Raw genomic sequence first — 23,582 nt, forward strand, 5'->3', positions numbered from 1 at the left:
TTATGATCATTTCAAAAACTTGTCTTCTAATACAATGCTTAGTGAAAATATGGAATGTAATGACTTTTTGTCGCAATTTGATACAGCCCCAGACTCCTATGGAAGTTCCTTCGCTGAACTGGATCAACCAATCACAAAAGAGGAAATAATATCCGCCACCAAGAAACTCGGTTGTAATAAGGCGTGTTCATTAGACAATATCCTATATGAATATTTCAAAGAAAGTGTATTTGTAACGGCACGTTCAATTGAATTATTGTTTAACCACATATTAAATGCAAAAGTGTTTCCTCGTAGCTGGTCAACAGGAGTAATCATACCAATATATAAAAAAGGTGATTCGTCTGACCCGAATAATTATAGAGGAATAACATTGATCAGCTGTTTTGCTAAATTGTTTACAGTTATTATAAATGAACGATTGAAACGTTGGGCTGATAACACGGAAACTTTGACAGACGCACAATTCGGTTTTAAACCGAATTACGGTACTATTGATCCTATCTTTATATTAAATGCTTTAATAAAGAGACAATTTATAACGAAAAATAAGCTCTTTCGTTGTTTTGTGGATTATAAAAAGGCGTATGACTTAATCGACAGAAATTACCTTTGGTATAAGCTCATAAAGACCGGGGTGGACGGAAAACTGTTCTCTATTATACGGTCAATGTACGAAGATGTTAAACTATGTGTAAGACATTTAAATAGTTTGTCAGATTTTTTCAGCTGTGATGTAGGTCTCTTTCAAGGGGAGATCACCTCGCCGGTCATGTTCTTTATATTTTTGAATGATATTGAAATGTTTTTTACAAGAAGACCCAAATGCTTGCATTACACTAGACCAGATATCTATATATTTGTTGTTGTTTGCGGAGGATGCCGTTCTTTTTTTCTGAATCCAAAGAACGTCAACTAAACAATATAAATAATTTACAATTGTATTGCAAAAAATGGAATTTAACTGTAAATGTTGATAAAACTAAAATTGTTGTTTTTAGAAAAGGTGGGCAATTAAGTAGAGAGTTCAAATGGTCATATGATGGAATTGATATAGAAATTGTTCAAAACTTCAATTATTTAGGAATTGTATTTTCTAGTGGCGGTTCATTTGTACCAGCAACAAATACCCTTAGTGGAAAAGGCTTAAGGGCAATGAACTCTTTACTTAACATTACAAAAGAGTTAGATATATCTATAGAAATAATGTTCAATTTGTTCGATGCGTATGTTTTATCTATTTTGAATTATAATTGTGAAGTATGGGGCTTTAATAAAGCAGAAAATATTGAACGTTTGCAAAGAAAATTTTGTAAATGGTTATTAAATGTTAAAATGTCAACAATACTCTATCATTGTATTCTGAACTAGGTAGATTTCCTCTGTATATTGAAAGATATGTTAGGATAGCAAAATATTGGCTAAAGTTACACGGCGATAAGAGTCAAAACTGTATTTTAACAACTATTCTAAGTTCTCAAAGAAATGATATATCAAATAACTCAAATGTTGTCAACTGGTCATCAAAAGTTCGAGACATGTTACAAAACGCTGGATTTGCCGAAGTATGGTTATATCCAGAATCGGTTAATATTAAAATTTTTATACCAGTATTCAGATCACGTCTCAGGGATATATATGTAACCCAATGGCGAGCAGACATGGCGTTATGCTCTTCCTTGCAAATGTATTCAAATGTTAAAGTTAAATATGAAAGGTCTATTTATCTTAAATTATTAGAAAATGCAAAATACAGATCAGTTCTTGCAAAAATTAGATTAAGTTCCCATAAACTACATATTGAATCTGGAAGACACAGGGGTATTGAAAGAAGTCAGAGAAAATGCACATTATGTACGTCCGGGGATATAGAGGATGAATTTCATTTTATATTAATATGTCCAATTTATAGTGATTTTAGAAGTATGTACATTTCGAGATACTTTACTGTTAATCCTAGTGTTTATAAATTCATACAATTGTTAAACGCAGATAGAAAATTGGTTATTAGAAAATTAGCATTATTTTGTATTAAAGCATTTGAAAGACGAGACAATTTGGTAGATTAGCATATCAATATGATATTATTAATGTAGAAATTTATTTTTGGCATTCTCAATCAATATGTTAGCTATGTCATAATATTTGAATATAACTGATTGAATTTGTTATGATATGATTCTTGACGCATGCATTGTAATAATTATACATGTATATGTATGTTATGATGATGGGTGTTGAGCCCAAGTCAGAAATAAAGTATATGTTCTGTTCTGTTCTGTATTTAGATCCCACCAAAGAAAAAATGGTGCATGTCTCTCATGAGCCGGGTAGAAGGTAAAATGTAACATGGTATTCTGTTGTTTTTTGTCGTTACTTTTTTCTTTCCTCCCCCCCCTTCTTTTTCCTGAATTCTCGAATAATTCCTTTTAGTACTGAAGTGTGTGATAAAGTTTAAGAGGGGATTTAATTAGAGAAAACATCAGTCGAATTAAAAACATTAAACTACTGGTAACTTTAAATTGACATTTTAATAAATGTTTGAACAATAAGTACGATATTTTGCTTCATGTTTTACTAGGTCGAATAACGAGCTCAATATCCTCCATGGGCATTTTTAACCTCTATTTGTATCAATCCGCACAAAAATATATTTAAATGTCAGCTGTTTAATTTATTTTGTCATAAGAATTTTCCTTTCTGGACTGGCAGTGTTAAAAATTACTTTCATTTAAAATCAAACTCAGTAATAATTATGTTCTCTAGAAAAACGAATAGACATGATAATGTTATATAATTATCATTAATACGGCTCTTGTACTTTGTACGTCACCGAATTTGAACTTGAAAGTCGAGTGGTGAGGAATAGATACGGGATTACATCATATCAACGTATTTAACATATTTCAAAGGCGGGTGTACTGGATACAGGTTGCAAATATTTCAATGGACGTTCCCGGTAGAAAAGAATTGGAAGCATCCGACAATGACGAATCGATTGTCCAATGCCAGCCATATCAAGGAGACAGCGATGCTGTGCAATCAGAGATGTGCTGTAAGTTTTGTAATGAGTTTATATGTGCATCATGTATCAAGGCACACAGGAAGTTTGTCGGGACGAAGAATCACAAAGACAAATTGTCAAAAAGTCTGGATCAAACCGACGATTTCACGGAGTTCTGCGATGTCCATGAGAACGAGATAGTAAAGTTTTACTGTAAAGATCATGATAGCGTTAGATGTGGAGATTGCATTGTTCTAAATCATGCTTCTTGCAAGGTTCAGCTCGTGTCAAACGTATCCAGTAACTATGGCGACTGTGACGAACTTTTAGAAATCAAACATAGAATTGACAATCTTAGAAAAAATCTTGCTTCCTGTATGGAAGAAATAAAACGCAGTCTTAAAACCGCTGAGGAAATAAAGACAGATGCTATCAGAGAAATTAAACAGTTCCGCCAGGAAATTGACAACTATCTGAACAAAATGGAAGCAGATATTTTACAAAAAGTTGATGAAGTGAATGCTAAAGATGTCTGTTCACAGGAAAAGCTTCAAGATCAATGCAAGACACTGACTGCTGAAATTGAAGAATTTCAAAATAAACTTGAACTGTGTAAAGACAACAGTTTATTTGTCACATCTAAACGCGCACTGGAAAGACTGCAGAAATTCCATGAAATGAATGAGGAAATTTCAGCTAAAAGTCAAATAAACGCCTTTAAATTTAAATCATCTGAATATATAAATGCATTACAAATACGAAACAGATGCCTTGGCAATCTGAGTACACAAATACAGAGATTTTCTGGACTTTGTAAAAGAACTCTTATTGGGTCAAAGGCACAATTCGTACAGAAATTTAACATGCAGGGCAAAAAAGAGACAGACTGTTTCATAACAGGAATGACGATTATATCAGAAACTGAAATTATGTGTGCGGATAAGAGCTCATTAAAAGTCTTAGATCATAGAAAGGGTAAAGCAACATCCATATTGAAATTGTCAAGTCTTCCCGCTGACGTTACAACTATAAATTCTTAATATGCTGCAACAACTTTACCGAATGAAGGCAAAATATTGTTTGTGATTACACAAAGTGGGCTGACTAAAAGTCACAGTCTGGATGTCAGGAAAGGATGTATGGGCATAGATCATCGTAATGGTATGATGGCAGTGTCGTTCACTAAACCTTCCGCTGTTCAGGTTATAAACATGGATGGACAAATTATTCATGCAGTGAAAGAAACAAGCGTACTAAAATCGCCATTATATGTGTCCATCAGTGACGATAATAAAAACATGTTTGTATCTGACATAGGAAACGAAGCTGTACATGAATTTACCATCAAGGGAGTGCTGAAAGATACGACAAAAAGTGAGGAGATGGGATCGCCATTAGGCTCGACAGTTACCAACTGTGGATGTGCTGTTGTTTGTTATCCAGGTAAAGGCGATAAAGTTGGACTTATTGTATCTGGTACAAGAAAAATACTGCCTTTCTACCTGCAAAATGTACTAAAACCGGCCTCTATTCTGATTTCTGAAGAACAAAACAAAATGTTTATCAGTGAACATTTGAAATCAGCAGACTGCAATTTCATAAAAATATTTGACTTAAAGTAACGTCATTGGTCATGAAAAATATTTTAGTAAGTTGAGCCTACCAAAAATCTTCCTAGGGAAACACTTTTATTAGAAGTATGTTTATAAACAGGAGTTCAAGTATAGAGGATTTTTCTTAATTCTTTAAAGATAGTATTGATAAAAAGCTTACATATTTAACAGCAACGTCGAGTTCTAAGAAACATAATGGTTGGCATAAATGATAATAATAATTCGGTAAAAAATCATGATTAGAAATATGTACGACAATCATAACCAATTTAAAAACGCCCTATGATAACCGAATCCGAATTATTTTCAACAGGTATACATTTTGTACTTTCGGTTTTAATATGATAAATCATAAGTATATAACCTAAATTTACGTTGACTTTAAATACATAACTAGTTAATTTGGAATAAACTTAGTTAAACTACTGTCTGTTTATGTTTTTGTATCTGTTTAGTTCCTTTGCATAGGTTTTTCCGAAATACCAAATCCGTTCTGTGTATTCTCACTATTGTTTACGAAGTTTGACGAAAAGGGCCGAGAAGTTGAATTGTCAAATTTCTATAGTTACGGGTGTTATGACATACACGGTAAGTCTCGTTACCGCCTAATGCCCCCCCCCCCGGATATTCCGATTCGAACCGGAACATATGACAAATATTATAAATATTTTTATAGAATTAAAAGAAGCAGGAAAAAACATGTTTGTTTTTTGTTACTAAACTTTGCATCGTTTAATGATCACAAATATAGTTAGTTACTTTAGCAACCTCTAAACTCAAAGTAATCTTCACAAAATCAAAATCTATACATTCCACAGACACTAGGGGTGTGGAGCTCCAAACGCCTTAAAATCCAAATAAAATGTCTATTTATCAGCCCCAACACATATACAAATATCAATAAAACTTAATTAAAGCTGTTTAATTTGAAAAAAAAATCATATTTCAACGTCACTTTTTTTTTTCAAAACAGCTTACTTCAAGTTTTATAGATATATATATGATACGAATATGTCCTGGGATTGGCAAAAACATTGTATCCATTTTATTCAGATTTTAGGGCGTTTGGAGGGTCTGTGATACATTCGGAATGCTTCGAATGGACTTCTAGAAGTTTAATATCGTCACATAAGAAGCTGAACATACTTAACTTTGTCTTAGGATCAGTAGAATATTTCGTGGTTACATTATGTACAGTACTAAAAAAAATAGACTCCAACATTTGAGAACTTGTAACAACTACATTGTATATTAAAGTATTTTTTCGTGTTCAGGACATTAAAGATAAAGCTATAATTATAATTGAGCCGCGTCAAGACAAAACCAACATAGTGGGTTTGCCACCAGCATGGATCCAGACCAGCCTGCGCATCCGCGCAGTCTGATAAGGATCCATGCTGTTCGCTATCAGTTTCTCTACTTGTAATAGGATTTATGTAAGCGAACAGCATGGATCCTGATCAGACTGCGCGGATGCGCAGGCTGGCCTGGATCCATGCTGGTCGCAAACCCATTATGTTGGTTTTGTCATGACGCGGCTCATATAATGTCTCCTTGTTGTTAACTATAACATTAGATCCTTCTTTATTGAAACAGTTTTTCGAGTATAATAATTCATCACAGTGTTAAGATCAGTGCCACTGGAGAAAATGATTTATCCGCCCATTTATTTTAAAAACACTCGGTTGTTCAATATTTTTTGGAAGACTAACGTGGGAGTTATTCTCATCAGTGATGTGTAGTAATTGCAAATTAATACGCATGCTTTTTTGTTGAGTTTTAAGTGACGTCGATACTGTAATGGCCATATGGCGACTTTCTAGCTTTATTGGTGGATTAACATCTCAGATTCCCTCCATACATTATTTCAGCACTATCAGGTACTCGATTAAAATCACCGACGTTCCGTTTGCTTAGAACTTTATAGCTTGCTTACTCACATAGAAGAATTCAAAGTTCCCGGTGGGATTCATACCACAAAGGCGAGGGTCAAGTATATTAAGTCAACGACCTCAACTATTCAGCCACGGACGCCCCATTTTATTTCTCTATTTTTATGTGATAAATATAGTAGAAAATAACCAAGTTGAACTTAATTATAACTATTAATATGCAAACATTTATATATATATAATTACATATGTACATTTTATTCCAACAGAGGAAAAAAATCAACAACACAACAACAGATTTATAAACATGGTTTATAATACATGTAATTACATGTATATAACGCCAGATCTGTGTTTTCTATGTCACCACCATTTTTCGTATTTTATTCTTTGCTTGGCAATGTTTAGCTGTAAAAGTGATAATTCTACATCTTCAATCATATGTGAAGGTCCACATATATAAACACATGTATTTTCCTTTCGTAGCCAGTTGAAACTTTTGTCTAAATCACCTGTCTGTATTCTTTTATCTAAACAGAAAGAAGATAAGTTTCTGTAGTTTTGTTAAACAAACAGAGCCTTAGTTTTTCTACAACAAAGATGTATCGTTAATATGCCATTGTTAATTGTATATAATTTTTAGAAAAACTATATAACCTATTAAATGATTCAACCGAGTGAAGGACAAAAGCTCTCCCATCTAAAAATGACAGGGCAGATAAAATCTCTCTCAAGAAAATGCCATCGTTATATCTTGAAAAAATTAGAAGAAGAAAAAGAGTACGCATAATTCCTCTTTGGTGTTTCTCATTTTTACAATCATGCTCTTGTGCTAAGGTTTAAATATCTACAGATTAATATACTCGTATCTAAATACATGTATACCAAAACCTAAAAATTTGTCAGCAGATTTCAAAAGTATTAAAAGAAAACTACTACTAAAGAAAACCATTTACATTTCTGAAGGGTGACTTAATTTACTTTAAATGCGTAAAAATTATTTGGCATTGCAAAAGAGAGCAGACGTCCTTGAAATTTACGACATTGGCTGACTAACAACTAACACCATTGTTTACGAAAGTTTCAAAATATTTTGACAACATACTAAGTAAAAGGACATCTCCAATTTTGTGGGTTGTTTCCTTCTCACGAGTCACGTGGAACTGGCAATTAATGTGTTCATTATTGTTCTGTATTATGTTCAGTTGCTCCTACAATTAAAGTTTGAAACTTCAGAAAACTGCACAGTTCATTTGATTATCAGTTAATTGAGCATGCTACCGTCCATTACTTCAAGGTACTAATAATTGTGAGAAAAAAATTAAAAACGTTTAACCTCATTTCATCATATTTCTTCCATTCAAATGAAAATAAGAATTTAAGTTAACAGTTGCATCTTCTAGTTTTTTATGCAGTGTACCTCAGTTCTGGGCCAGAATATCAACTCTGTCCCAGCTCAGTGCTAATTTTTATTTATTTGGTTTTGTTTTTTTACTTCAATTTTAACATTTTTTGGTCATATCTCGACCATCAGTCCACCTAACCAGCGTTCCTTGTCTAATAGAGAGAAAATACATGTGGCTCCTAGCCACAAGTTAGTTGTATATACAATAGAATGCAAGATTGTTCAAATAGTGCGATAATTTTGTAAATCTAGCATTAGTTCTTCAGTTTCCATGGCAATGCTATCTTCAATGACTATAACCTACAAATGTTTCTTGTCTGTGACAGTACACTATAGAGAATGCTGTCTCATATATATGCATGTATAGAAAGAATACTACGTCAAAATTATCATTACGTAGCGAGATGCACCTTTTCTATAAGTTGTAGCGTTGACTTCCGGCATTCAGAAATTACACAACGTTATTGAAGAACCAGTGCAATCTTTTGATTATTTAAAGTCTACACGATAAAAGCCATCCCTTTTTGCTTAACCTTTTCCTTCATAAAGTCCACGTGTTTTAACGGGTTTTTGTCCCCCCCCCCTTTTTTTTGAGGCCTCAAACAGTGAAAATATGCCCTATTTAGGCCCCAAACACTGTTTTCGTTTGACAAATGTTGTAAAAAAAAGAGATCACTTTTCGGCGCGCTCCCTATCAAAATGATACATAAGGGGGTTGCCAGAAGGGGGTCTGTTTAGGGGGTTTGAAGGAGGCAGCAGGTCCCCCTCATCGCCAAGAACATTTTGGACATGTGCTAGGCTAAAAATGGCCTCAGATCAATCCTAAGGTAATGTGTAACCAACGCTGAAAAGCCTTTCACTCTTTCTCAATGCATTGAGAAGTTGCAGCACTTTGAAATCAGTTTTGATGGAAAAAACAATGCAAAATAGTGATTTTTCGCAATTTTGAGACGTCCCCCCATTGCAAAGGTAACAGGAAATTTAAGTTACAGAGGTTATGGTTCAGTCAACATTTGTGCCAAGTTTTTAATCAGTATTGAAGCATTTTTCATAGTTTTATAGCAGTTTGAACTTGTAACAGGAGGCTTTTTAATGAAAACAGCCATTTTTCACAATACATGTTTGCTCATGTGGTAAAAGGTTAAACATAGTAAGGATTAGAAAACCTTGAATGAATCTTAAGTAGAATATATAAACAGAGAATAAATAACATGTTATCTTTGTGTCTGATATAAACTATACACAATTAAAATGTACACACCTTGAAAACTAATTCATCAGTGGTCCTTGCACTAAAAAGCAGCTTAACTTTTCCACTGAACCTAGAAGAGCTGTCCCCCTTATTCAAATCAGCCACTTCATTGATAATACTGTATACTGGATTTATACCTACACCTCCAGCTATGAGGAGTAAATCAACATCTTTCTGAACAGCTGGGTCAAAGAAAAAGTCTCCCCCAACTCGTATCTTTACTTGTTCTCTCACTTTACACTAGAAAACAGAATATGTTACCATGTCTTTAAACAAATCAAACAAACATAAAAGACCAAGCAATCTAAAAAACATTAAAGTTTCACGAAAAACTGCAAAAAAAATAAATAAAAAAAAAAATATTGATATGAAATATATTCTACTAAAAAATCTCGTTTTTGGTTTGATTCATTTGTATTTGAGCGTGAAATCAAATAGCATAAAACAGATGAGATGTTGCCTCCAAGAAACTATCAAACTCAATCTGCTCTGTATCATGATAAAAAATGCATTACTTTTTTATGGACAGGAATTAGTAAAGTAGAACCTGCATGCTTTCATATACATCGAAAAAAATCCCAGCATTCACATTACACACCTTTACCCGTTAAAATACATAATTTATATTCTATTTTTTTTAACTACCAAAAATGATATTTTGATAGTTGGTAGGACAATGTGTTTGAGTTGAGATTAACAAAAATGGACTTCATACAGTACTACTGGCATGTACTCAGTTAGAATGGGGTCACAAGTTTGATAAAAATCCCAAGTGTTATTAATTCTTGACTAGAGTATGTGGTAACTACCTAAGTAAAATTTCAAAACCTTGAATAGAAATCAAACTCTTTTTCATGAAATTGTTGAAAAAATATATATAAGCTACCTTCAGGGCATAATCAGGCTTAAAAAAATAAGTCAGATATTCATTAGCAATTTAAATGTACAGAGTGCACTTGGAAATATGAAATCAATCTTTTTTTTTAAAAAAGCTGATCTGTAAGCCACCATATGGGCATAATCAGGGCATAATCAGACCCTAAAAAGTTATTTCTAAATCAGTTTTTCCTAAGCCAATTACCTTGGTATGTACCCAATAAGCAGGGGGATGTTCACTATATTTCACTGCTAAGTCTAGACATTGGTCTTCCGTCAATCTAAGAGGGGAACTACACATGGAAAATCCACCAATCGTCTCCACACCAGGAATAAACATGTCAACCCTAAGATACAGAGAGAAAAAAAAAGTTTATGTTTATATTTTGATAACCACTTTGTGTGAGATGGAAGCACGGCTGTATTTAAAGTTGTAATGGAAGGCAAAAAAAATGAGCCGCGTCATGACAAAACCAACAGTGCGTTTGCGACCAGCATGGATCCAGACCAGCCTGCGCGTCTGATCAGGATCCATGCTGTTCGCTATCGGTTTCTCTACTTGTTATAGAGTTTGTAAGCGAACAGCATGGATCCTGATCAGACTGCGCAGGTGCGCAGGCTGGTCTGGATCCATGCTGGTCGCAAACCCATTATGTTGGTTTTGTTGTGACACGGCTCAAATCTTTTTCTCACATACATGTTGTATGTTGCAAACTCATACAACCATTTCATTAGTGTTCAAAGCTGAATTCAGATCAAGTCTTTCTGGGGTTAAATTCTAAGGAACAACAAACAGTTCACAATGTTTCAGTGACAGAAAAATGGTAAAAGATTAAATTTCGTTAAAAGTTTACTAAATAACTGCATTGAAAAATTGTTAGTTTTTGTAAAATTCCTTTGAATATTTTCTAGAGCTTGAATTTAATTAATTGTTTTTGTATCACAAGGAATTTCATGGCACAACAATTTTATCGTGATCATTCATTGTATATCACAATAAGTATTCTAATCTTTATTAATGTGTATTTCTGTTGATTATACATAAATTTTACACAAATAATCAATGTCAACAGCAAGGAAAAAGTTTGCAAGAGTTAAATTCAGCCCTGTCTTGTTCAAATTGTATTGTGTTTTCACAGATTAAATCCCTTGAACACAAATATAAGAGGAAAATTCTGTGATAAAGGAACAAACAAACAAACAAATTTTACCATTGCCCTGCTTTAAAACTGAACTGTTTGTCTTCAACCTTTAGAGTCAGTGATTTAACAGTCTTTGATTCCTCCCTCATTCCTACAACAGTTGCCAAGGAAACAACCTGAAATAAACAAGAGTCGGTTAAGGCGAGTGATGCTCCCCGAATAGGTTTTAGACATCATAGAGAAGTAGTTTGTCCATAAAGTGTTTACCAAATTGCTGGAAAAGGTAACAACTGTTTAAATCAATAAAAATGTATTTCTTGTTGATACCTCTTGTGGTTTCAGAGTTATGTAACGGACAATAATGTAAAAATGAAAAAGGTCAATTAATTACTCAAAAATTTGGCAAGGGGCTTAGGCAGAGTTACTGTTTTTGTGCCAATGAGATCTATCTACCTAATGTGTTTCTTGTTGATACCTCTCAGTGATTTTTTTTTTTTTCACTGTATTTTATAGCCGAATAAAGGCTGTTTCCCCTAGCCAAAAATAGGTATATTTTCCCCTAAAAATGCCTCAGGCTCTTCTTTACCAGAACCATGACTTAATATCATCTGACCAATATCAGAAGACAGAAATCTGTCCCTATAGTCAGCCTCTGCTATATGCAATGCATGTTCAATTAAATTGAAATTAATTTTTTTTTCCATAAAATGTGTGGGTAAATCCCATTTTCAGTTGTTGGAATTTGATTTCAGGTTTTACCTTTTTCTACTTTATGGCGCTATATTTTCCCCTTCAGAAAGCCACAGGTTGTTTTAAAAATTGGGAAAAAAAAATCGCTGCCTCTTGTAGTATTTCTGAGTTAAGTCCTGGACAAAATGTAATAATTATTTTTTAATGTGCATGCTTAATTCACAGTCTATGTTGTATGGTCATTGTATGAGTCTCAATCTATTTTTAGATTGGGAAAATCCAATTCAGCCAGTGAATATGATTCTACGCCCAGTAAATTATATAATTTTACAATTTGTTCTGTTGACTACTGTTTGGACCATTTAGACTGCAGCTATTTTTAGATAAAAAAATATATGGAAGTGTATTTAACTATTTTTGACCACTATGACATATGTACTTTGAATATGTAGATATAAACAATACTGAACAGATAATTTAACCAAGGGCAATTTGTACCTCACTCCTGGCACTGTCAGCTGTTCTGTCAATGTGATCACTATTCATCTGTCTGAAATACAACAACAACAACAACATACTCAGTGATATAATATGCTGCCTTGTTTCACTAAAACAACATAACTTTAAATAATAACAAAAAATAACTGAACTGTAGAAAAATTATTGTTTACAAGCAAAATATTAATAGTCCCTGACTTTGGGGCATAATTATAATGAATTATTAACAATTCACCACAGTGAAATAATGATTGGCCACAGAAGAATTAAAGCAATTATTATTGCCTTAACCCAAGGAGAGGGAAAAAACTTTTTAAAATTAATTTTACAAGGAAAATGGCAATGTGTTTACTGTTAATATAAAGCCTCTAGTTTGAAATATAATCAGATTTTCAATTTATCAAAGAGTAGCATAATAATCCGAAATAATAGGAGTAAATTTACAATAAATATTATGTTAAAATGAAAGAAATTGATTAAAAATGTAAAACAATGGGCATATCTCTAAGTCTAATTTTAACGATTAAGCCTAACATATATTTACATTGTTCTTGAAATATTTAATTCTAGTTTAATTCTCTTTATAATTGTGACACATGTACCTGAGAGAAATAAAGTTATCTGTCTGCCTGTCTATAAATCTGTAATTGACTTGCAATAAATATTCATTAAAGTTGTTTTGACATTCACCCTTTCCACATTAAACAATAACACAAAATGGTGACAATTAATGAATATCATAAACTGATATATTTGGAAACGACTCTACAATGTAGTTACAACATATCAATCTGATTAAATTTAGTTCCTAAATAACATAATGCTTCTATTTCTATCGATATATGAATTGAACTTAATTTAGATCCAGCCTGTGACATAAGATAAAGTTCTCTGTTTGACTATAGAAACTTGTCTTGTGTCTCAGATCCAAAATAAAGTATCTATCTATCTACCTATCATTCTATGACCAAATAAGGACAAATTGCAGACGCCACAATTTTGAAAATAAGATGGATAAGGTAATTCTACCTAAATGAATGAAAATTCCCGATGAAAAGATTCTTTTAAATGTAACGTTACTTAAAACATTCCCTGACATAAAACATTGCAAATCGTTTCATAATTTCCCGCCACACAGAACTTACCGGAACCACTAGTGATAAAGTTATCTTTATTAAAAAGAGTCACGTCAATAGAGTTATATCCCTTTGTTATTTTTTTTTTTTTGGTAAGATTGTTTTAATCAAAGGAAAGTTTGTTTGATAAAACATCCTCGTAAGTTTTTATTTATCTTAACATGTAAATGTAGTTCCTTCAGTTTACTCGATAAATAAGAGCATGACACTTGTTTGAACACGATATTTTCAACTCAATTCATTCATAAGTGGCAATGTTTTTCGGATAGTCCGCAAGCGGGCAGACGATTTATTTAACTATGTCAATTCTTTATCAAATACTTTAATTACTATATTACTTTAATGACCATGGCACTGAAACGAATATCAATTTTAAAAATTATAATGAATATAATCATTATATTAGGGGATCTTTAAATTGTTAAGACTATTAAGAGTAAAGTTAAAATTAATTGTCAACAAAATGCAGCATGTGTAACAAAAAGAAGTGTTTATCTGTGATCTACATTTTAATGTACATGTGATTTGAGACCAAAAAATTAAGTAGTGCAGCAAGATAGCACAACAAATTGTGCACACAAGGGTTTTTTTATATAACGGACAGTCGCCTGTGTAGTCTCAATATTTCGACGGCAAGACAGACCGATTTTTATAATCTGATATTTCATAGATGTGTCGCAAAGGGTGACGCATCATCTATATAAAAAAAGCCCTAAAACGCACAATTTGTTAGGCTTTCGCCTGTGGTGAAATTAAACAAAAACAGATATCTGTGTACTTTATTCAGTTAATAAGTTGTTGTTGTTTTTTTTCAGTTCATTGTTTTTGCTATAATACAAATTATCATGAGTGGCGCAATAGCTCAGTTGTTTAAACCACTTATTATTCCTGATGTCCCAGGTTTCAATCCTGGGTTACACAATTGGAATTTTTTCAGAGACACTTTCAGTAGTTTCCCACTAAGGCTCCCTCGTTTACATTTTTTTGTAAACGTTTACACGACTGCTAAGAACCGAAAACGATACCGTTTTAAACGGTGGGTACCTCTATGTACTATATACACCATGTAATTTGAGTTGCCAAATGATGTCTATCTTTCTATTTTTTAATACATGTACAAATAAAGAATGTGCAAGGCTCATCACAATTGAGTCAGCACACATTTTTTTTCATTGTAACCCCATTTTTTTACCAAAAATGTATTATGTCAACGAGCAATTTTGCACGGTAATGCTGTGTTGAGGGTTGTAAACACCCATTTTCCCGTTTGTTTACTTTGGAATAAACCCACTAGAATTGATAAAATCCATGATTACAGGCAATTGATTAAAGAAATTTTGTAAGACAGTATGGTCATTTCGATTAAACGGTAAACAATATCGTAAACGTTTATGAATGAAAATCGAAACGAATCCGTTTAAACGTGTAATTGTTGGGGCCTTAGTTCCCACCTACCTAGAGGTGAACTGGTATTGAGGAATCAGTATCAGTGCTATACACTGTACAAGAACCAAGGGGTCTATTCATTAAGAGCTAGGGACTGGTTCCCGGATTCCCTTGTATCTCATAGCTGCAGGGTTGTCATTAACATTTTTTGCAGAAGGTTTGTTTTGAACTTGAGGGGGTCATTTCTGTCTTTATCATGCATAACAAAGAGTGTTTTCTTAATTTTGAGACAGCCCATAATGCATTTGAGACAGGCATTTTGGCCTCCTGCCGCCTCTTAATGACAACCTTGTAGCTGTCTCTTTCATGTATACAATGTATACCTGCTTAGAGTGATCATAAACGATTTTAAAGCAGTATGATGTAGAAGAAGTAGAAATTAAGTTTTATTTTCTTTAATATCTTTATTTGATCTCATTTATTATTGTTATTTATATGTCATTGAGCATAACTCTTAATTGATTGGAAATTAATGGTCGTTATACTATTCTAATTCAGTTGGTAAAATTGGTTTTGGTCAGCTTGCAGTCAAAATATTGTGACTATGCTGCAAGAATGTGAAAAATATCAGGGTTTAAAAGATGCTAAATTTTCTAAACAAGAGCAAACAAATCCTGCAGATAGCAACATAAATTTGTGAAATTATTTTGCATGCATACATTTTCAGTGGATTTTATTTCATTATATCAAATTTTAGTAAAATATTATTATTATGGTGCTTATCATGAGGTTTTGGAATTAATCATATTTACAGAATGTCAAGGGGTTATATGAAAGTCAGGTTAAACTGTACCTGTTTATGTTGTACATTATTCACTGGCGATCATCTTAAAGATAAATGTGTTTTATCAGGTCAACCTACTTAAGCAAACCTTAATTCTGATAGTTGAAATAGATAGCCTATATGAAACTGTTAAGTTTAAATACTATTAAGTATACATGTATATGAAAGATTTAATTCAATATCTGATCAATCTCTTGTTTGTTGACCAGTCCTCACTGTATCAGTGACGTTTAAAACCAAAATAGAACCAGAATAGTTATTAGGCTTATTTCTTAAAGGAACTTAAAAATACATTCCCCATTAAAAAAAAATCTCAAAAGACAAAAGTTTAATTTTGAAATAATGTAATTAAATTCTCAAATATTTACTATTAAGATATAAATAATAACACCAGTTGACTAAAACATACAATTGTGAACTCTCACTATTTAAGAGGGAGACTCACTCTTTCTCCTGTCAAATTTCTGAATATTTTCTAAGAATAAAGGGTGTTTGTTTAATAAAAAAAAGAATCTCCCTCTTTTTCATTTCAAAATTTCCTTCTATGTCTATTGTCAATTACCAAATCTCCCTCTTTTTAAAGTTAATTCTCTTGAAACATTGAAAAAAGTTAACATGTATGCTAAAAATGAAAAATTAATAGTCCCTAATTTATTTGGCTTCAGTTATTTTTTGTATGATAGTAGATAACTTAAGGGATCATGCTTCATGATTGATAGATTTTTAGTTTGTCCCAATGGTTTGCATCCTGTCCTTGGTCATTGAGATAGAAATTTATGATACAGTTATTTATTTCATCCAGGTGAAAATGTGTATGACACGCAATGTAAATGGCAACATAAGAGGTTGTTATAATTATGTTGAACTAGTGAGTAGTGTGAAAGGTCTCCCTGGTGCTGAGTGACCAGTGGTAAGACATAAAATGAGTTAACATGACAATGGTGTTAGAAAGCTACATTAAAAAAAAATTTTTTTACTGTTTCAGCATCATTGACAGAACATGGCATGTTTAGTACGGAACAGACCATTATATTTAGCACTTATAACAAAGAGATGTTGCCACACCGCAGTTGCAAAGTCACCAGTTGTTACACAGCCACTTAACTTTCTAGATGGACAAAGAGTGGAGCCTTTGAACAATGATAAACAACAACAATTTCCTCTTATATACCCTGCCACAGGTAAATGTTGAATATATGAAGATGACATAGAACTTCCCAGTGCAATAAAAATGTCTTTGTTATCCCTATATCTGCTGGTTGATTAGTCTTTGCCACCAGTATAGAACTGTTCACTTAGTCTCTTAGACCAAGCCATATTGTTGGTAGCTGTGTAATTTGATACTGAAATTTCATAAACTTAGAACGGATTATTCCAAATTCAGAGCAGAATAAAGTCATTACACAAATTCATCAAAATAAGATTATGAGTCGAGACACTAGAAAACATTTTAAAATTGCAACCTTGCCATCCTTCCGCACAAACCAACTAATTATAATGATGAACAGAAATATTTAATTAAAGTTATTCAACACCTTTCTTAAGTTTATTAATGTTTTTGGAAGACATTTACTAATCTTTTTTATCACACAGCCGTGCCGATTTTGCGACTCCGTAAATATGGTATTGCACGGCCGTGCATATATTTTGATGTGATGTCATTAGCGTTATACAAACATAGTGTAAAGACGCGCTAAATGTAAGCGTTATACTAAAGACGCGTCAATGAAAAATGACTCTTATTTCACTTTAAACGGTCTTTATAGTCTAGTAAAAATAAAATATGACCCAGAACTAATTGCAAAAGTTTTGAATCTTTGTTCATTGAATAGGTCTGGTATATGTATATGTCAGAAAAAAAGTTGCACATATAACTCTGTGCACAACTTTTTTTACAAGCGTTCAAAGTTCACGAATTTTAACTTTATATTTTAAGACCCGAACTGTACACCATACACGCGGTTTTTTCCTATGACGTAACAATTTTACGTAGGCACGCGCGTCATTGAAAACTTGTCATATGATTTCGTGAAACTTCCGTCGAAACATAAATATCATTTTTCATCAAAAATAGCATTTAGATGGCAAAGGTAAGTTTGTTTTGTGTATTTTACATTTACTTTTATCATTTATGCCTTTTTACTTTCACAATAAGTGCCATAGTTAAATATAACTACGATTTTATGTTAAATATTTTTGGAAATAAACAGCAAACCAATATCACCAGTAAATGTTAGTAGATTTGATTTAAATAAACGATCTATATATATTTATAAGAAAACGATGTTAATAAGACATATTTAATATGAAAACTTTGTATTTTCGACATTATATTGTTACTTTGAAATGAACAAATTTCACGATTTTTTAATCTACGGAAGACAAAACGGGACATAATTTACGTCGTGAATATGCATTATTTTATTATAACAAGGTATTTTTATTGTACTGTCGGGGACCATCAAACGAACACTTTTTGAACAATTTTCCGTACAAATTTCATAATTTCTAACCTAGAGACCTTAAAATTTGACACAGTTCAGCTAGGTTCTTCTCCTAACTAACAAACTAGTTTGTTTATTTCTGATTGTATTGACACTTATATCTGAGGCTCCACAAGGAGGGTATCAAAATTACCTAACTTGTCTACACTACAGTACCATGTGTCCGGACAGATATGTACATCACGTGGGGTGTTTTGATTTTAGATTTTTAACATGATATACAATATTTCAGCAACAAATGCTGAAGTTTTGGATATTCTATTGTTTACTCTGCAAATGATTATAGCTCGTATATGAGGTCAGGCAATGCTTTCTTGACCCCCAAATTTCAACGTCAACATTCTAGAAATAGACAATAAAAATATTACCATTTACGTTGGTGAAATAAATTTATTTACTTAATTTGACTGACAACCACTGAACAAAGAAAATACTAAATAAAGCATTTTCGGGACCGTCCGGGTTTGGTGGTTGTCTGGTTTTGGTGGTCCCAAACCAGTATATAAAACAATATTCAGATTTACATGTACGTATATATAAATTTATATTTAGATATATATTTTGCATTATTTAACACGTAAATGTACATAAATAAAATCAATACTTAATTTCAGATAGGGCATCCATGATTAACACACCAATGGTCATATGATGATTATCTAATGTTCAGCTGTCTCTTGTATCAAGGTGAGTCATACTTTAAGTATTATCTATGCACAATTTCTATCTATAATATATGAACAATGTTTGTTTTAACTTGTCCTTTGATTAAATATGCTATTATGTGAAATGGACCACACCAGTAGCTTTTCATAGGAAATTTGCAAAATCGCTCCCGAGCTTTCATACTACATGATTGCCAGGAACATACAATACATTCCATATATGTTCACCTTCATCGGTCTGTTGTGATTGTATAACTTACTGATTTAATATTTTAAAAATGCAAAGTATAACATAGTACGGATATTTTTTGTTATTGCCTACATTTAACACCTATGGAAAGTAATGCCGAATATTCAAATTGGCATTGGCCAAATGACGTCACGCTTTATTAATCAAAGTGGAAATATGAAATGAACGATTATGTCATTTGAGTATCGGTTCATGCAAAATATACTTGTTTCTTTTAAATACAAAGTTAATATGCTAATATAAATATATGCTAAATTCATACATGATTTCTCACAAAATATGTCTTTTATTTCTATAGATGATACAAGCCACATTACCAAACCCTGCTGATGGAACAAACAACGATATGAAGGGCGTTGCATTTCGGTATGTTTATACTGACTTCTGTATATTAAATTAATAAAAACTCATGACAATTTCTCTGTAAATATACACATGCTTGCCATTAAGTTTTCGGACAAAGGTTTAATGTATGTTAAATGCAGGGAAATAACATAGGCTATTTAAGGTAGGCTGAAATAAATGCACATTTTATACTGAATATTTCTATACTGAATATTTTTTCCAGAAAACCGTTGTGCATTTCTGATTTCGGGATCTACAAATAAATATCAACATGGCAACAGGTATATTTTGTTTTTACCAATGTCAGATGGTTTATACATTCATCATGTTCCCATGTGTCGATATTGGTCTGAATAGTAAGAAAATCAATACACAAACATATATAAAATAACATATTTCATAAGTTATATACATGTATGATGTATATTCATATTTTACACTACATAATACTATTGTTACTGTGAAATAATGCATATACAAAATAATAATATATACAGATCTGTAGATTTAAAATATGCTTTCAGATTCTACAACGTGCGTATTTTGTGCGCAGGATATCCAGAATAGGTCCCAATTGTCACTCTCAGAGAGAAGGGAAGCAACAGTGTTAACCATGCTAGCGATCTGAGGAATTCAAGTATACAAGTATACGAACAATTACAGGCCAAATTGTGCACCAAGACTGTAGAAGGGATTTTATTCACAATAGAAACATTTCAAGTAGTCCCAATGTTAAGTGTAACCAAGTTAAAAGACCTTTAAGATCAAATGCTAATTTTGCTTTTAAGTGTAATTGCTTGTTCTATGGTAAGCCTGCTAAAATTGCATCTGGTAAACGTAGATGTTCATCCTGGTAGAAGTTTTGATTTTCAGGAAACACATCGTCGGAACCCACGGCACATTTAATATTATTACCGATACATATATACGGTAAATAGCCTGGGTAACCGAGGATGCAGGAAACAATACAACTCAAATGTTCTGAGAGAAACAATCTGTGGGGAAATGTTGTATTTAACAGACTGTTGTCAGTTTTGGATTTTCGTCAGATTCGAAGAATGTATATTTCAGATAAGACAATGAAAACCCAAATAGTTTGGCATATATATTCAAAAGACACCAAAATGTGATTGGAATAAAGATTTGTTATCTCCTACCATTCCTGCACGCTTTCTCTGGTTGCGACAGTTCGTTAAAATAATGTGTAAAAATGAAGTGTTCCGGCAAAATGCTGCAATATTTCATTCTTCAACAAACAAAGAAGAAATTATTACAGGTGGTGAAAATGCCATGAGGATATTATATGATGGAGCTAGGGAGATAAGTTTGAACAGACTGAGATTTCACAAATTTGTAAGTAAAACCATGTCAAGTTCATCTGTTATTCAAGTTCAAAGCAATCCGCCTACGTCTGATGCTGCGGGGCAACACTCTATACCGTCATATTTTCAAACACAAACATGGATTGGAAATGATAAATTTAACTAAATGAACCTGAATTATTCAACATTTATCTAAAACATAATTTACAATACACATGTATGTCCATTTTAATTCATATGAATACAGTTGACATAATTTACAAAGTACTTCTTCATGCATAAATATGTTATTATGTATTGTTTTTACTGTAAATATACATGGAATGGATGATTTGCTGCTTATATATCGGAATTTGACTGGTTAAAAATTTTAACATAAAGTGGGTGGGGTAATTTGACACCAGTTTGTCATAGAATTGCCCACCAAAATTTTTTTTTAATTTTAAATGCATAAATTTTTGTATCAACATGGACAAAAATTTGTTTGTATGAAGTTTGCATGTAATAAATATGTTTAACTTATATATAGAAGTGTTTTTTTAGTATCATCGGAAATTAACAAATTACGCCGATTTTATAACTGAAATTTAAGGGTGTCAACTTGAAAGCCAGAATTATCATATTTCCCCTTCAGCAAAAGAGTGCAACTTTTTTCCAAATATCAAGCAGATTTGGTACCATCATTAAATACCAAAACAAAAACTTTTGCAATTAGTTCTAGGTTAGCTTGATTTTCGGGCTAATTTGACTAGACTATTATTTTGGGTATGTGATAAATAGAATATTAAATTCGTGTAAGTTCATTACTGAACTTATTGCACTTGTTGAATTAAATAATATTATGCTTGCCAGAGGCTCGCATAATATAATTTTATTCAACTCGTGCAATAAATTCAGTATTGAACTTACACTCATTCAATATCCTCTATATTTTAATTTTACTCACTACATATTAAATGCCAGCACATCCAGACTGGTTTTGTTACATAGAATTCATTATGTTTAATTGAAAATAAATTTAACAACTCTCTAATAGTTCGAAAATTCAAGTTAGATTTTTAAATATTTATATGACTGTATGTAACAGGTGAGGTTTTAAAGACTGTACAAAGTTCCGGGGCCTCTGACCTAGACAATGCCATGGCAGCGGCTAGAAGAGCTCAGAAACAATGGGCTGGTATGTCTGGGTTTGAGAGGGGACAGGTACTTAAACGTGCAGCTGACTTATGTAGGGTAAGAAGTTTTCTGTTAATTTCTTAACAAATTTTATACCTTCACCAAACCCTAAAGTTATTATCATCTAATTTGTGATTTTTTCACAGGGTTCTTCAGTTTCAAGTCCCAGGAACACTGTAAAGGACATACAGGTTCTATCGCACAATGTTCAGGTATCCTATGAACGGCTGACATCATCTCATTTAATGTTACCAGCTCCTTTTACCCCGCACTTCTTTGAAAAAAAGTCTAAAAGTGCTTAATTTTCTTATAAACTTGTTTGTGAATAACAATTTTCATTATTACATAATATATTTTACATGTACATTTGTATAGAGTGGCAGTTACCTGTCATCAACTACATTGTTAGTTACTAAAATAGTAAGACATCAATAAATTGAAACCTCTCTACAGGAACACCTCGTCAACAAACAAAATAATTGTCTCCCAATGGGTGTCTGCCTTGCAGAGATTGTACTGTATTTCATTGTTGAAAAATTAAACCTTCAGGTTAAACAAGAAGAATTGGCAAGGGCAGAGACTTTAGATACAGGCAAACCAATATGGGAGGCTCGTTTTGACATACAAGGCTGTGCTGACTCTGTAGAATATTATGGCGGACTTGCATCTACTATATCAGGTAAGCTGTTATTTTAGAGGGCTGTATAAAATTAATAGCCAAAATATGTCCACGTCTTTTATGAGGGTCTACATGAAAATCCCTGGTGACAAGTCAGTAGTAAGGACTGCGTCTAATAAGCCAGGGAGTCTTATAACTGTATTAAAACGGTAGCTCCACTTGCTAGTTCTTAATTAACAATTTCTGATAAAGTTGTATTACTAACAAAGGGTATTGTTACCTGTATCTATTTGTGAAATTATGCTTGTTAAAACGGACTTGGTGTTGATGTTCCTTTAATTTTGTAAGTGTTGTATAAATTTAAAAAATCTCATGGATGTGTTAAAGCTGTTTGTTTGCATAAATGTGAAATTTATCATTTATGAGTAAATCTTGATTTTTCTGTCAATTTTACAGGTGAATTTTTACAGTTATCAGGGGGGAACTTTGCATATACTATACGTGAGCCTCTAGGGGTTGTTGGAGGTATAGGTGCCTGGAACTACCCATTTCAGATGGCCACATGGAAGTCTGCACCAGCACTAGCCTGTGGTAACGCCTTTGTCTTCAAACCATCTCAGATGACCCCATTAACAGCAGTCATGTTGGGAGAAATCTACAAGGAGGCAGGGTTACCTGATGGATGTTATAATGTTGTTCAGGTAAGGAAGCAAGGTTACCTTATGGCTGTTATAATGTTGTACAGGTAAGACGGCAGGGTTACCTGATGGCTGTTATATGTGATACAGGTTAGGAGGCAGGGTTACCTGATGGTTATTAAAATGTTGTACAGGTAAGGAGGCAGGGTTGCCTGATGGTTGTTATAATGTTGTACAGGTAAGGAGGCAGGGTTACCTTATGGCTGTTATAATGTTGTATAGGTAAGGAGGCAGGGTTACCTGGTTTGTTATCCCCCGCCGAAAA

The 23,582-nt window shown here is 32.8% G+C and overlaps 3 protein-coding genes across 3 annotated transcripts; 2 read left to right on the top strand and 1 right to left on the bottom strand.

Moving 5' to 3' along the window:
* Positions 1-2,841: 2,841 nt before the first annotated feature.
* Positions 2,842-4,044, top strand: LOC132736401 (E3 ubiquitin-protein ligase TRIM33-like). The gene has a single exon (XM_060723527.1). The coding sequence runs from the start codon at positions 2,947-2,949 to the stop codon at positions 4,042-4,044; it is 1,098 nt and encodes a 365-aa protein (XP_060579510.1). The 5' UTR covers positions 2,842-2,946.
* A 2,795-nt stretch (positions 4,045-6,839) lies between these two features.
* LOC132736402 (oxidoreductase NAD-binding domain-containing protein 1-like) lies at positions 6,840-15,793 on the bottom strand. The gene is made up of 7 exons (XM_060723528.1): positions 15,748-15,793; positions 12,373-12,424; positions 11,254-11,360; positions 10,248-10,389; positions 9,176-9,406; positions 7,615-7,720; positions 6,840-7,039 (listed from the first exon to the last, which is right to left on the bottom strand). The coding sequence occupies exons 1-7, from the start codon at positions 15,762-15,764 to the stop codon at positions 6,873-6,875; spliced, it is 822 nt and encodes a 273-aa protein (XP_060579511.1). The 5' UTR covers positions 15,765-15,793; the 3' UTR covers positions 6,840-6,872.
* Positions 13,560-23,320, top strand: LOC132736403 (4-trimethylaminobutyraldehyde dehydrogenase A-like; the record flags this gene model as incomplete). The annotated part of the gene is made up of 5 exons (XM_060723530.1): positions 13,560-13,647; positions 16,724-16,919; positions 21,912-22,057; positions 22,550-22,679; positions 23,076-23,320. Coding segments are annotated over exons 2-5 (702 nt in total), but the record flags the coding sequence as incomplete, so codon positions are not given.
* Positions 23,321-23,582: the final 262 nt, after the last annotated feature.

This window comes from Ruditapes philippinarum, unplaced genomic scaffold (genome assembly GCF_026571515.1).
Source record: "Ruditapes philippinarum isolate M1 unplaced genomic scaffold, ASM2657151v2 ctg5649_1_1_1_1, whole genome shotgun sequence".
NCBI classification, from domain to species: Eukaryota; Metazoa; Mollusca; class Bivalvia; order Venerida; family Veneridae; genus Ruditapes; species Ruditapes philippinarum.